The 15,308-nt window shown below is 50.3% G+C and overlaps 2 protein-coding genes across 9 annotated transcripts in view; one reads left to right on the top strand and one right to left on the bottom strand.

Annotated features, from left to right (window-relative positions):
- The window catches only part of NAT10 (N-acetyltransferase 10), a 45,186-nt gene extending 31,911 nt beyond the window's left edge, over positions 1-13,275 (top strand). The window contains exons 25-29 of one of the 2 annotated variants that reach the window (XM_089914962.1): positions 252-371; positions 743-841; positions 1,225-1,298; positions 2,331-2,414; positions 10,167-13,275. In XM_089914962.1, the coding sequence (XP_089771088.1) occupies positions 252-371; positions 743-841; positions 1,225-1,298; positions 2,331-2,414; positions 10,167-10,179 (390 nt within the window). In that variant the 3' untranslated portion in view covers positions 10,180-13,275. Of the gene's footprint in view, positions 1-251; positions 372-742; positions 842-1,224; positions 1,299-2,330; positions 2,415-6,878; positions 7,615-10,166 lie in introns of those variants that run through there. The other variant, XM_022583659.2, reaches the window with a different exon arrangement.
- Positions 13,276-14,487: 1,212 nt separating this feature from the next.
- The window catches only part of ABTB2 (ankyrin repeat and BTB domain containing 2), a 181,722-nt gene continuing 180,901 nt past the window's right edge, over positions 14,488-15,308 (bottom strand). For all 7 annotated transcript variants that reach the window (XM_089914959.1, XM_089914953.1, XM_089914956.1 and 4 more), the window contains one exon: positions 14,488-14,793. In XM_089914959.1, the coding sequence (XP_089771085.1) occupies positions 14,596-14,793 (198 nt within the window). In that variant the 3' untranslated portion in view covers positions 14,488-14,595. The remainder of the gene's footprint in view (positions 14,794-15,308) is intronic.

The raw sequence follows: 15,308 nt of genomic DNA, 5'->3' as shown, positions 1-15,308 counted from the left end.
CTTCATCAGAGGTCCAGGAGCACCTTGTACTTGTAGCCATAAAGCAGCTATTTGCCGGGATAAGAAGTTAGTTTGGAGATTTCAGGAGGAGGGAGTTTTCCTAGTGGTTTCAGTAACAGGGTGAATGGGAAGATTCCACAATAGTGTCAGTCAGTGTTTTGGTCAAGAGAGTGTAACTCTGGTTCTTGGTGTGGTTTTAATGGGCAAAAGCCTGCCCTGGCAGCCACTCCAACAGATTCTCCGTCCCCCAGGCTCTTCTCTTGGGGATTGGCCTGCAGCACAAGTCTGTGGACCAGCTGGAAAAGGAGATCGAGCTGCCCTCAGGCCAGTTGATGGGACTTTTCAACCGGATCATCCGCAAGGTTGTGAAGGTAACCTCAGCTGAGGGCAGGGCTTTGGCCTGTGTTGAAAAATGTGTCAAGCCCACTCCCTGCCCCAGGATGCAGAAAGGTTAACATTTGGCTGTGTTTGCTGCAGATCTACACACACACACACACACACACACACACACACACACACACACACACACACACACACACACACACACACACACACGGAACTTCAGCTGGATCTGTAACGTTCCGCGTTGTCTCGCAGAGGCATTCAGTCGGGGATCTCCTGCTCCTCCCGTGAGCGTGTGTACACCTAAACCGTGCAGGGCGCGTGCTGAATGACTTGGTAACGAGTGACTGGGCCTCTGCTGCTCCTTCATCTTCTGCTTCTTGGCCTTGGTCTTTTGTAGCTGTTTAATGAAGTGCAGGAGAAGGCCATCGAGGAGCAAATGGTGGCAGTGAAGGCCGTGGTTATGGAGCCCACGATGAAGACGCTGAGTGACGACCTGGTACGAACACCGAACGTCCGCCTCTCCCCTATAGGAGGGTCCCCGGCGCTAGTGTTCTGGGGGTGTGAGGGGTGTGCTCCCCAAGTCTCCCTGCCCCTCGCGTGCCCACCCGGCCCTTGACGAGGCCCCCCACTGAGTGCGTGTGCGAGCTGGCAGTCCGGCAGCTGCTGTTGTGAACTACTTGTTTGATCGTTTAGGTTTTCAGAAGGCACGTTTTATGTTCATACACACTGAGTAAGAGCTGCCTCTAACGCTGTGGGAGGGAAATGTGCAGAAGGAGAGGGCTGCTGGTCGTCGCGGTCACGTTCTGCCCCCTGGCCTTTCCCTGCCATTTGTCCCCTGCCTGACTCTGACCTACTCTCTGTATGGGACTTCGACCACAGGACGAAGCAGCAAAGGAGTTCCAGGAGAAACACAAGAAAGAAGTGGGGAAGCTGAAGAACCTGGACCTCGCTCAGTAAGGCCCCTCGTGGGAAGCACGGAACCTCTGCTGGTTGCTTCTGATTCGCTTCCTGGGTGCCCTGGAAGCTGTGTTTCATGGGATCATTTTTAGAAGCACTAGCCACTGAAAACCTCCTCATTGACTAATTGCATAATTTTGAAGGATTTGTTTTCCCCAGATCAGCTCTGCCACTATGGAAGTCATGACTTGCAGGTCGTGTTCCAGAGATCCCTTGGGTCCCATGTCATGCCCCGGGCCCCTTAGGGAAGGGGGATGCTGATCCATGAGCATCCACTTTCAGTGGCCACTTTTTAATATTTGGCTTTTGATGTGAATTTGTTTGAAGAAGAGATCGTACTGCCAACGAACCAACAAAACCCCTTGTTCTAGAACCCTCCATGCCCTGGAGATTGCAGTCCTCTTTGAGCTGCAGCTATAATGGTGGTACCCGCCTGGTAGATTGATGTGAATAACCGCTCCAGACTTGGTGGCCTCTGAGCCTCTTTGACCTGTAGTCCCGTTGCCGGGTCATTAGTGATGGTGGTTGTTGGATGTGAGATGGAGGCGGCCAGGAGGTCCGTGGGCAAAGTATTGAGCTCTGCACACAGCTTTGCAGCATCAAAGCCTTGACTTGTCAGGACTGCCAGATCCCAGAGAGGTGGGGCGAGGTGGGGCAGACATGGCCCAGTCCAAGGGCGTGTGGGCTGTGGAGGTGGCGGTGAGCAAAGAGATGCTGGGGGTGACAGGAGGCTCCTCTGGTGGGCGGGTGGGCGGTTGCTGAGAGTCAGGTGGCAGAAGTCAGGCAGCTGCCTTCTGTGCGGATCGACCCCTGCTAGCAGGCCTGACCGTGCTTGTTCCGGTGAAGTTCCTGTCCCTGGAGCTCAGCTGCACGCCTTTCCCCTGCTCTCTGCTGTTCAAATGCTGGTGCAGCTCGGCCTGGCTTTCGTGGTAGGACGTGTGTGATGAAAACGTTGTCACTCTCTTATTTTCTTTTAAGCGGCCTTCTCTTCTTTTGAGCAGGCTTTGATATTTCCCTTTATTTTTTAGATACATAATCCGTGGGGACGATGAAGAATGGAATGAAGTTTTGAACAAAGCCGGGCAGAATGCCTCAGTTGTCAGCCTGAAAAGGTGAGGGGCTGGCGTACATCAGGCAGGGGAGGGATTCTGGCCTCTCTGCTTCGCTGGTAACTTTCTCTAGGAAATTGGAGGTTGGAGCAAAAGCTTTGAGGAAACTCACTATTCTTTCCTTTGAGGGATGCTATTTTTGTATCATAGCTCCCACCGATCAGGCAGGGCCATTGCTTAGGCCTGGATCTCTGCATCTCCTGTATTCTCAGACATGCCAGGGAGACAGGCTTGAGAACAACAGCCTTGGAGTTGCCACTACCTGAGCACTTCCTGGGGGCTTTAATGCAGTATCCCCTTCATGCTCTAAACAGAGGTGGCTTTTTTCTTACATCACTGCTTTATTTATTTATTTTTATTGAAGTATGATTGATTTATAATGTGTTAATTACTGCTGTACAGAAAAGTGACTCAGTTATACATATGTATACATTTTCATATTCTTTCCTATTATGGTTTATCACAGGACCTTGTTGTTTATCCATTCTGTATATACCGGTTTGCATCTGCTGATCACAAACTCCCAATCCATCCCTTTCTCACGCCCCCCTCCCCCTTGGCAACCCACAGTCTGTTCTCTATCTCTGAGATTCTGTTTCTGTTGTTTTGGGTTTTTTTCAGGCTTATTAAGCTTGACCTCTCTAAACTCACCCTTTCACTCTACCCCCTCAAACCTGGTTATTATTTTGCTTTTTTAATAGGGTTTTATGTGTGTTATACACATATATAGTTCAATTTGTGTATGTCTTTTTTGAAACTTTCCTTGATAAAACACACAGCTTCTTCGTTATTTGTGCTTTTTTAAATTGCTGTGGCCCTGTCTTTTTCCCAGATTTGCTCTATTGATCTCTTTTTTTCCCCTTAATATTTATTTATTTATTTATTTGGGCTGTGCTGGGTCTTATTTGTGGCATGCGGGATCTTCCTTGCAGCATGCAGGATCTTTCAGTTGCGGCATGCGGACCTCTTAGTTGTGGCATGCAGGACTCTTAGTGCGGCACGCACGCTGGATCTAGTTCCCCGACCAGGGATCGAACCCGGGCCCCCTACATTGGGGGTGTGGAGCCTTACCCACTGGACCACCGGGGAAGTCCCTGTTTCTGTTTCATAGATAGGTTCAATTTGTGTCATTTTTAGATTCCACACATAAGTGGTATCATACAGTATTTGTCTTTCTGACTTATTTCACTTAGTATGATAAACTCTAGTTGCATCCATGTTGCTGCAAATGGCATTATTTCGTTCTTTTTTACGGCTGAGTAGTATCCGATTGTATATCTGTACTACATCTTCTTTATCCATTATCCCTCTGTTGATGGACATGTAGGTTGTTTCCATGTCTTGGCTATTGTGAATAGTGCTGCTGTGAACATAGGGGTGCATGTATCTTTTTGAATTATAGTTTTGTCCGGATATATGCCCAGGAGTGGGATTGCTGGATCATATGGTAATTCTATTTTTAGTTTTCTGAGGAACCTCCATACTGTTTTTCACAGTGGCTGCACCAACTTTACATTCCCACCAGCAGTGTAGGAAGGTTCCCTTTTCTCCACACCCTCTCCAGCATTTGTTATTTGTAGACTTTTTAATGATGGCCATTCTGACCAGCGTGAGATGGTACCTCATTGTAGTTTTGATTTGCATTTCTCTGATAATTAGCAATGATGAGCATCTTTTCATGTGCCTATTGGCCATCTGTATGTCTTTGGAGAAATGTCTCTTCAGGTCTTCTACCCATTTTTCGATTGGGTTGTTTTTTTTGTTCTTAAGGTGTATGAGCTGTTCGTCTATTTTGGAAATTAAGCCCTCGTCCATCGCATCATTTGCAGATGTTTTCTCCCACTCTGTAGGTTGTCTTTTCATTGTGTTTATGGTTTCCTTTGCTGTGCAAAAGCTTGTAAGTTTGATTAGGTCCCATTTGTTATTTTTATTTCTTTCTATTGGCTTGGGAGCCTGACCTAAGAAAACATTGGTATGATTTATGTCAGAGAATGTTTTGCCTATGTTCTCTTCTAGGAGTTTTATGGGTATATCACTGCTTTAAAGATGAAGTAACTGAGGCTCTCAGGTGTTAAGTGACTTCCCAAGAAGCATATAGCTAGTAAGAGGCAGAGCCAGAATCAGGACCAGGTTTGTCCACTGCAAAGCCCAGAGTTTTACCTTCCTCTAAGCCAATGGTTCTCAAAGTTTTGGATCTCAGAGTTCCTTTATATCATAAAAATTATTGAGGACCCCAAAGGGCTTTTGTGCGTGTGGGTTTTATCTATCACTATGTCCCACTTTTTAGAGGCACAGATGTAGAGAACAAACGTATGGATACCAAGGGGGGAAAGCGGGGGTGGGGGTGAGGTGGTGGTGGTGGTGGGATGAACTGGGAGATCGGGACTGACATGTATACACTAATATGTATGAAATAGATAACTAATAAGAACCTGCTGTATAAAAAAATTAAATTAAATTTAAAAAATTTCCCATTTTAGAAATGAAAAACTGAGAAATTAAAAAAAAATGTTGGGCTTCCCTGGTGGCGCAGTGGTTGGGAGTCCGCCTGCCGATGCAGGGGACATGGGTTCGTGCCCCGGTCCGGGGGAACCCCACGTGCCGCAGAGCGGCTGGGCCCATGAGCCAGGGCCGCTGAGCCTGTGCGTCTGGAGCCTGTGCTCTGCAGCGGGAGAGGCCACAGCAGTGAGAGGCCCGCGTATCGCAAAAAAAAAAAAAAAAAAAAAAAAATGTTTATTCATTTAGAATTAACAGTCATGGACTCATTATGGGTTTTTTGTTTTTAAAAATACCTTTTTCATAAAAATTTTAGTGAGAAGAGTGGCATTGTTTTACATTTACATTTTTGTGAATCTTTTTAATATCTGGCATACTAGAAAGCAGCTGAATTCTCCTGTCTGCTTTTGCATTCAATCTGTTGTGCTATCACACATCTTGGAGCCTCTGGAAAACAAAACAATTGGGAGAGAATGAAAGTGGAAGAGGCAAATAATGTATTAGAATTATTATGAAAATAGTTTTGACTTTGGGGCCCACCGGGAGGGGTCTTGGGGGACTCCAGGACTCCCTGGACTACTCTTCAAAAACCTTCGCCCTCAGCTGCTTCTCTGCAGAGCGGTGTTTGTAGATGACGGTGGTTCCGTGGGGCGGCACTTTCACTGGAGATTCCCTTGGGAAGACAGTGAGGCCTCCCCTGCCCTGGGCCTCTGGAGATGAGGCTTCCACAGCTGGTTTGGGGGTTTGTGGGAGGGTGAGTTCTTGGCATTGCCATAAACAGGGTCCCCTGAAGAGTTTATTTGGAAAGAGGAAATCTTGTGACTCTACGAACCATAGTTCCCAGAAATCAGATATTCTCTTCTGTCTCCATAAATCACTGTGCTACCTGGAAGATTCCAGCATTGGTGCTAGCCTCATTTTCCTGATGGTCTCTGATGTGGCACAAAAGCCCGCTATCAGTGTGTCCTAATTTCTGGTTTGGACAATATGGCAGATGTGGCCCAGGGCGCGTGATGGCTGCGTATTGAGTGTGGTGGCTCTGGGCCTGGTGTGGAGACGGCCTGGTTGTGTGCTCCGCAGAGCTCAGTCTCTCCCACTGTTGGTTTGGCTGTCACTGCCCCTGAGGAGCCATCTGCATTACCCAGTCTGTGTGGCCATTCATGCGCTTGAGGGGTCTGGGGAAACGTGAAAGCTTGTGCCTCTGGAAGTAAAAATACTGATAACTGTCATTCCGAATTCTTTGAGGCCTTCTGTTTTCTGAGCAGTCACTTCATTCAGGTGATGTTAGGTCTCAGGACAGAATTGCACACCCTCCCCTTATAGGGAGGTGTTTGTTTCCAGGGCAAAATGACACTGGAGAGAATCTTTAACCTATAAGGGGAAAGGAAGGTGGCCATTTGCCGAGCTATTCTCACGTTAATCTATCTGTGAGGAACCTACTGGCCAGCTGAAATGTGTACCCGAGTTACTATTCCTTTGGGTTTTCTTCTCATTTAGGAAAAATAAAATAACACATCAAAAAGTATTGTATGGTTTTTCTGGGAGTTTTCATGCTGTGTATTATGGACTATCCTCAGTCAGTGGGATAATATGTCTGGTTTCCAGGGTAATCCTTACTGGTAAGTGGTGGGAAGGAATTTTCCTTGTTATGCCTTGGATTTTTCTTAAAGTCGTGGGAGGGGGGAGTGTACAGATTTCAGGAGTTAAGCCGTAGATTTGTTCCTCCACAGACTGAGAGCTTGGTCAGGGCAGGAGCTGGGTTGGTGTGGTGTACCCCCAGACCCCAGCACAATGCCCTGTAGGCCTGCAGAGGACATCGCTGTGTGACTGCACATTCTTACATCACGTTTCAGATGGCGGAAACCCTTTTTCAGACAAAGCAAAGCAAGCTTAAAGCAAAGCAGTCTGAAAGGTTACAGATCCAGGCATGCTTCATTCTTTCTCTCCCTACTACTGTTTTTTCTTCTCCAGTGACAAGAAAAGGAAGTTGGAAGCCAAACAAGAACCCAAACAGAACAAAAAGTTGAAGAAAAACAGAGATGTGAAGAACAAAAAAGATACAAAACTGAAGTGGAAGAAATAGTGGAGAGTAACTTGGGTGTCGGTGGCTGACTCGTAAGGAGATACCCTGACTTTCGGAACTGTCTCTGGCTGCACTGAGTGGCAGCTGACTAGACTATTAAAAGCAGTCACTTCTGAGTGGGTCGGCTTAGAACTCGATGCTTGGCCATCCTCCGGCACCGTCTCTCCTCCCCCCAGTCCAGGCCTGTCTCCCCATTCGTTCATAGTTTGCTTTGGGCCCAGGTTTTTCGGTTCCTTCTCGCACGTGTAGAAGCCACGCTGGCTCTTGTTCCTTCTCGGGCGTCAAGTACACAGTCTACTGGGGATGTTCAGGAGGCTGCTGGGGGAGCACCGGGGCCTCTTGTTATGAACTCGTCCAAACTCCCTGGGGCCTGGAGCCGCAGAGGCTCTAGTCCACCCAGGACTGGCGTCCTGGGACCCACGCTGCCGTGTGCCGTTCCTCTTCTGGCCCTGGCAGTGGCCCAGAAAAGCCTGAGTTCTTAGGAGAGGAAGGATATGACATCTGAGTCCCCAATACCTGGTATTTCACCCATTTGGGAAAAACTGTTGGGAAAGACCCTTTTGCTAGCAGGGATTGAGGGGGTTAGAGAATCTATTTTTAATAAATTATATCCTAGAAAGATCAGCTGCCTGTGTGCTTGTCAACTGAATGTAGGTGGAAGTTGCACTTTGCTCATTTCTTTTGGTGGATCTTGGCTGCCAGTACACTTGGGAGGGTGCTGGCATCAAGGCCGAGGGTGGGCAGCGTGGCCAGGGCTTACGGACCCAGGAGCCCATGGGAGAAGTGGCCATGCTGACCGGTGCTCACTGTGGTGGTTCCGAGGGACTTGGGATGGCACCTGGAAGCCAGCTAGCTGGGCCTCTCCTGCCTAGCTCCTGTCAGGTCGTTTGGTCCTCTCCACAGAAATTATGTTGTGGCTTCATGTGTATTTTGGAACGTTTGATGGTGTCTGCTTTCCAGTCCTGAATCTGATACCATTGTTATTGAAACCTTGACCCTGCATCCCCAACCAGGGATCGAACCAGGGCCCCCTGCAGTGGAAGCGTAGAGTCCTAGCCACTGGATGGCCAGGGAATTTCCCCTCTGCTGGTCCTGTAGGATTGTTCCTCATCCACGTCACCAGGTGCAAGGAGAGCTCAGAGTGGAAGTCAGTTCCGTCGCGCTCTGGTTCTGATCCGCCTTTCTCCCCGCTTCCGCATGTGGGTTAATGGCGATCCTTCGGAGCTCGCTGACCGGGTTGGATTTCAGCTTCTGTATTTTTCCTTATTTTTAAAAAATTCATGTGGTGGCCTTGGTTACTGATCTTCCTTGTTTTTTCATAGACTTTAAAAGGACTGGTCCTCTGTGAGTCCAAATAGATCCTTTCCTCAGCCCTGATAGGTAATCTGGTTCCTAGAAGTCTAGCGTGTGGACGGGGAAGGAAAGGGAGCTTCTGGACCAAAGAGGATTAAACGTGCAACTCCCAGGACAGATGGCCATGGGGAGACAAGCAGATTCTGACTGCGTATCTGGGGCTACCGCGCCTTGTCCCCGTAGGCGTAGGGCCTTTTGTCTCCTGGAGCTGCAGACCCCCTATTAAGTCTGAAGGAAAGTTTAGAGATGAAAAAAAAAATTTGATCCATTTTTCTCAGGTGAGTGCCTGAGCCTGCCTTTCAAAGAGGATTTTCTTAAGGAGAGTAGCTGAAAAGCAAAGTCACAGCCCCAAATGGTCTGAGCCGAGTGGCATCTTAAAGCTCTCCAGCCACATCGTCCCACAGCTGCAGGACCCAGATCGGCCAGGCCCTTGCTCGGCCCCTCTAGCCCCAAAGCGCGTCCTCTGATCTGCTCCAGGGAGCCTTCCTGGCCTTGACACCGGCTCTGCCTGGCCCTTGCTGTGACCTGGGGCACACCTCGTAACCCAGGTCCACATCTTTGTAAACCGCAGGTGGTAATGACAGCACCTCCCTCACGCGGCCGGCCGGAGGAGCTGAGAACGGTGCCTGGCCTGCAGCAGGCACTCACCAAGCCTCTCTGGGTTCTGTGGCATGTGCCAGTATAACCCGGGGAGCTGCTCCGTTACCCACGAGCGCTAAGATGGGCTGAATGAGGCCTGGCTGGCTTTGTTCTAAACCACAGCCTGTGCTAGAAGAGGCCCACCGGGGCAGCTAGGAGCGTGCGCTTTGTAGTCAGACCAGGCCAGCTCTGTGTTCTCTGACAAGCCTCTTGACTGACAGCCTTTCCCTTTGCGCATGAAAAGGAAGTGAGCATTTCACCTACTATGTACAGTCTTGCAAAGCGTGTGTTCCTAAACAGGTCTCTGCACTTGGTGGTTGTGATCTTGGGTTCTCCTCCAAACCTGAAAAGGCACGCCTCCCCCAGACCTCACCATCTGGCCTCCAGACAGAGTGACATCTGTAAAGCTCGCTGTCTCAGGAAATCTCACTTGCAAAATGAATTCAGATAGGCTGCCTATGAATGCTGCCACCAGCCTGGGGAAGGGGCTGAAGAAGCCTGAACAAAGAAGAGTCCTCAATGGTCTCCACCCCCCCCCGCCCCCCCCCCGAGCTGGGAGGGGGCCAGTACTGGCCGGCTTCAGCGCTTCCAGTGCTCATCTGTCCCCCACAGTCCCGGAGGACTCCGGGGTGACCAGGAGATGACACAAAGGGGGCTGTGAGGCTGGGGGAGGGGAGGAAATCAGTGACCGTCACCTTGGACAAATGTAGACTCATTATCAGAGGCCATTACACCAGCCGGTCCGAAGGCCTGGAGGGGGCGGGGTTGGCATCCCCAGGGCCTGAATAGGCAGTTCAGACTCCAGACGGCTGCCCTTTACTCTGTAAACAACTGGTGAAAGTTGAAAGGTGGTGCGGATTCTGCAGAAGGGTGGGGTGGCAGGAAAGGGAGATGCTGAAGCTCTTCTTGTGTCGCTTCTGCTGAGGAGAAAGCTGTGATAATCCGGCATCTGGATGCTATCGGGCAACCAACCGGCAGGAGCAGAAAGGAAAGGGAAGTATGGGGAGGAGGAAAGCAGGGGGCCGGACACTGCTGAGGAGGGCGGGCTCGGTGTGGGCCTTGGTGGCTGGACTCGGGCTCCCTCTGCTCTGGATGGCTTTCCTGTGGAGATTCCGGCTGAGTTAGCCCAGCTTTCACTGCCTGCGGGGCAGCTAGAGTAGAACCAAGTCCCCCTTGCTTTTCAGGGACTCCTGCTAAGGAGAAGTTCACTGTCTTCTTTGGCTGCCGACAGCCTGGAGCAGGCAGCGGACGAGAGGTGCCCCCATGCTCCGGAGCAGCGGCCCGACGAGGAGGCCCGGCCGCCGGGGCAAGTGAGGTGACCAGACACACCCCCATTTCCGTTCTAGTCCTCCTGGCCCCTTGGAGAATGTCTGATTTTTTTCTAATTATTTAAGTGCCTGCTTTAGAGCGTGTTTCTGCTACACGCAGGCTCAAAAGGGTCCCACCCCTCCCTTATCTCACCTTCCCTTCAACCGTCTGCCCCCCAAAAAGAGAAAATATGGCTGAGCTCCCGTGTGGAGCCAGGTGCTGACTAGATCTTGTCTCTTAGGCTGCGTGCTTGACTGAGGCACGTCCTGCAGGGCTGGGGGACTTGTGGGGAGGGTGGACACGGACCTCCGCGGGGGATCCCCTGCAGGTGGTGAGTGCTGGGGAGGGACCACCCCGCAAGCTCCCTCTGGGGCCTCGAACCAGGAGGATGGTGCCGAGGGGCGCGTCTCCTCCCCAAGGCCCCCAGAGGGCGCCATGGTCCGTGCTGAGCCCTCTCCCCACAGAGGCCAGGGCCCCAGGCTGCCCTGCCTGGGCTCCACCAAGCAAAGCCCACAGCAGGCCTTTCCCGGGACTGACCCTGTGCGGTCTTCACGTTGTCCCCCAGCTCCTGGGTCCTGGCCTGTCGGTCACCGAACCACAGCCACTCCAGTCAGTGTTCCCAGCGGCCTTAGGAATTTCTCTGCCTGCTGCAGGCAGGAAACATTTTTCAAAGCCTTTATTTCTGCCTGGACTTTGCACCTAAGACAAACTACAGCCGACCCCAGAAAACCCTTGGGCCTGAGTCACCGGCTTCCGGTCCTCCCTGCATTAACAGGTAACACAGCCAGCTTGGGCTCAACAGGGTCCCTCCTCAGGCCCCCCTCTTCCTGTGCTGGGCCACACAGATTTTGACTGTGTGAGGGAGGGCTTGCAAACAACTATCCCAGCAGCCCCCTGCATCAGGGGTGTGGGGAACCTGGCCTCGGGGCAGATCAGCAAAGCCCTCTGGCAGCTGTCTTTCTAAACACTTTTAAGTATAGTTGATTTACAATGTTAATTTCTGCTCTACAGCAAAGTGATTCAGTTATATATATATATATCTCCTTTTTTGTATTTTCCATTATGGTTTATCATAGGATATTGAATCTAGTTCCTGTGCTGTTCAGTAGGACCTAGTTGTTGATGCCTTCTGTATATAATGCTTTGCGTCTGCTAATCCCAAACTCCCAGTTTACCCCTCCCCCACAGCCCTCCCCCGTGGCAACCACAGGTCTGTGCTCTGAGTCCGTTTCATAGATACGCTCATTTGTGTCGTATTTTAGATTCCACATATAAGTGATATCATATGGTATTTGTCCTTCTGTGTCTGACTTCACTTAGTACGATAATCTCTAGGTCCATCTGTGTTGCTGAGTTCTTTTTCATGGCTGAGTAATATTCCATTGTATGTATGTTCCACATGTTCTTTATCCATCTGTCCATGGACGTTTAGGTTGTTTCCATGTCTTGGCTATTGTAAATAGTGCTGCTGTGAACATAGGGGTGCATGTATCTTTTTGAATTATAGATTTTTTTGGATATATACCCAGGAATGGGATTACTGGGTCATATGGCAACTCTATGTTTTAGTTTTTGAGGAACCTCCATACTGTTCTCCATAGTGACTGTACCAATTTACATTCCCACCAACAGTGTAGGAGGGTTCCCTTTTCTCCACACCCTCTCCAGCATTTATTGTTTGTAGACTTTTTGATGATGGCCATTCTGACGAGGTGAGGTGGTACCTCATTGTAGTTTTGATTTGCATTTCTCTAATAATTAGCATCTTTTCATGTGCCTATTGGCCATTTGTATATCTTTGGAGAAATGTCTCTTTATGTCTTCTGCCCATTTTTCGATTGGGTGGGTTGTTTGTTTTTTGATATTGAGCTGTATGAGCTGTTTGTATATTTTGGAAATTAAGCCCTCGTTGGTCACATCATTTGTGAATATTTTCTCCCAGTCTGTAGGTTGTTTGTTTCATCGATGGTTTCCTTTGCTTTGCAAAAGCTTACTAAGTTTGATTAGGTCCCATTTGTTTATTTTTGCTTTTATTTCTGTTGCCTTGGGAGACTGACCTAAGAAAACATTGGTATGATTTATGTCAGAGAGTGTTTTGCCCATGTTCTCTTTTAGGAGTTGTATGGTGTCATGTCTTATATTTAAGTAAGTCTTTAAGCCATTTTGAGTTTATTTTTGGGTATGGTGTGAGGGTATGTTCTAACTTCATTGATTTGCATGCGGCTGTCCAGCTTTCCCAACACCACTTGCTGAAGAGATTGTCATTTTTCCACTGTATATTCTTGCCTCCTTTGTTGAAGATTAATTGACCATAGGTGAGTGGGTTTATTTCTGGGCTGTCTGTTCTGTTCCACTGATCCATATGTCTGTTTCTGTGCCAACACCATGTTGTTTTAATTACTGTAGCTTTGTAGTATTGTCTGAAGTCTGGGAGGGTTAGGCCTCCTGCTTTCTTTTTCCTCAGGATTGCTTTGGCTATTCTCGGTCTTTTGTGGTTCCATATAAATTTTAGGATTATTTGTTCCAGTTCTGTGAAAAATCTGACAGCTGTCTTATTCCTGGCATTGTGTTCCCGTCCTTCCAGTCCAGCTCAGTGGCACTTAAGTGCTTAACGAATGGGAACACACCTACCCCATTTGACAGAACAGGGAAAACTAAGGCCCAGCGAGGGCTGGACCCAGGTTCAGGTACTAAGTAAGGTAGGACAGGGGTTGGCAGGTGGCCACAGCACAGCTTCCAGCAGGGGTTCTTTCCCTCTGAGACATGAGTGCCCCAAGTAACGAGGGAATCAGCTCTGGGTTCTCTTCCTGGTCCTAAATGGGCTCCTCCCCAGCTCTGAACTTTGGGTAACCCTCTATCAGGAGCCATGAGGCCAAGGTCATTGTTAACAAGTGTTTATTGTTAATAAAACCATAGTACATTTACAATAAGTGACAACATTAATATATAGTTACAGTATCGTACAATATTACAGCAATAAAATAACGCCTATTCCTTTGTACATCCAGCTCAAGCTGCTAGTTGAAAATATTTTCCACGGTTGCAAGCCCCCAGGGGTTTTTCAAGGTGACCGAAGTGACACCTCCTAAAGTGCCTGGGGCTTCTGGTGAATAAATAGTTTCTAAGGTACGGCCAGACAGCTGAAGGCGACATCCAGCACAAGCTGTCCAGAAGGTGCCCCCAGTGTCTGGCCCATAAATACGACAAGGGTCTAGGCCCAACGATGTGTTTCCACCCCAGGAGAGCCTGGAGCCTGCAGAATGTCAGGGGCAGGTAGCGGGGAAGAAGTAGAAGGGCCTCCTCTCCCAGTCCTTCCCTTCCACCCATGCCCCGTCCTTTAAATCCCCAAGACCCGCAGTTCCCGGTGGGAAGTGTGGGCCCTGCTCTCCAATCCAAATTTTTCACTGGAGAAACTGGACCAGGGGGGCCATTTAGGGCTCTGCCTCTGGAGCCCACAGAGGCAGCCTAATTCTAGGCTTGGGATTTCAGCATCGACCCTGAAAACAGCAGCAACAAAAGCTGAGGCCACCAGGCTCCTCCACTGTACCCCACGCCACTCTTGGCTCAGACCAAAAGCGTTAAAGGCGTTCAGGGGAACTAACTAACTGCCTTCTGCCAACCACTCTCTGAGCAGGACGGCGACTCCCCCCGCACCGGCCCAACCCCGACCCCAGAGGAGGCCAGACGCCAAGAGAACGGACTCCAAGTGACTCTCTGTGCACGATCCCCGGCCCCCTGGAGGCCCACATCAAGTCTTTCAAAGGCACAGCCCTGAGTAAGTTCAGGGTTTGGGCAGCCTTTCGGACGTGACATTGAGGGAAAATACCAAGTTTTGACTGAAATGGCCCGGGGCCCAGACAGAACATACATTCTGTACACTCATAAGGATGCCCACACCCCCGAAGAGCCCCAGTTTGGACAGTCTGAGCTGCCTGAGGCCCCAGGGGGAGGGCACGATCTGAAGCTGTGTTGAGCAGAGCTGAATCAGGATCACATGAGGGTGAGTGCATGGCGGCCCTCAAGGTGCGAGCGGTAGGTGTCGGGGAAGGGTTGGGGGAAGAGCACCTTTTGGCCACACCTGCCCTTGGCCCATCACTGGTTGAGCCAGTGGTTAGTTCTGGGCCTGCCCAGGTCTGGCTCCAAGAGGGCCTGTAACCAGCCTCCACCCAGCAGGGCCCCAGCGTGTCCACAGGCCCCAGCTACGTGCTGGCCCAGACACCCCGGGAAGCACTTGCTCCCCGGCCCTTCCCACCCGCTAGGATGCCTGGCGACAGAGCCTGGCCCAGAGCCAGCCATCCCCCAACCTCACACACGTGAGGTGACGTAGAGAGAGTGCACGCGCTCTGCCAGGGTGCTCTGCAGGTCCTGCAGGGGGTCCAGGCCCTGCACTTTGCTGCTGCGGCCGTAGATGAGCTGCCGGAAGGAGTCCTGCTCGAGCAGGGCCTTCATGTGCTTGAGGAAGAAGCCCTCACAGAACAGGGCCAGTTCGGGGGCGCTGTGGATCTGTGGGGCAGGGAGAGGGAGGGGGTGAGACCCACTGTGTCAGCACAGCCCTGCCTGAAACCTCCCCCTACCCTCACCTCCAAATAGTACCCATGGGCTAAGGCCCAGCTTCAAGCCTCAACCTGGGGGAGGCATGTCCTATCTCTTGGGGCGACTGGCCCCTTATCTGAATTCCTTCCATAAGCCTCTCCTTGGGGTTAGACTGATCGGGGTTCAAATCCCAGCCGTGCCACCAGGAACATCCCTGAAATCTTGTTCTTGGCCTAGGTCCTGCTGGTGATGGCTTGTTGAATGCCAGTCATCCCTATTGGATTGGCAGCTCCCTCACTAAGGGCAGGGACTGCCCACTGTGGTATGTCCAGCACACGAGTGTTCACCTGGTAAATGCTCAGTAACTATTTTAGGTCAACAAATATGGAGTGCCCGCTCTGGGCCAGGTGCTGGGCGCAGGCCTCGAGGCCCAGGTCTGCGATGCTGTCTCAGAGCTGATGTTCCAGTTCAGGAAGACAGGGAAG

The sequence above is a fragment of the Delphinapterus leucas genome, chromosome 7 (assembly GCF_059928025.1).
Source record: "Delphinapterus leucas isolate spDelLeu-1000000601 "Yukka" chromosome 7, BTC_Dleu_Yukka2, whole genome shotgun sequence".
Classification (NCBI taxonomy): domain Eukaryota; kingdom Metazoa; phylum Chordata; class Mammalia; order Artiodactyla; family Monodontidae; genus Delphinapterus; species Delphinapterus leucas.
The sequence above is the reverse complement of the archived record's forward strand: the minus strand, read 5'-3'. Positions and strand labels throughout refer to the sequence as shown.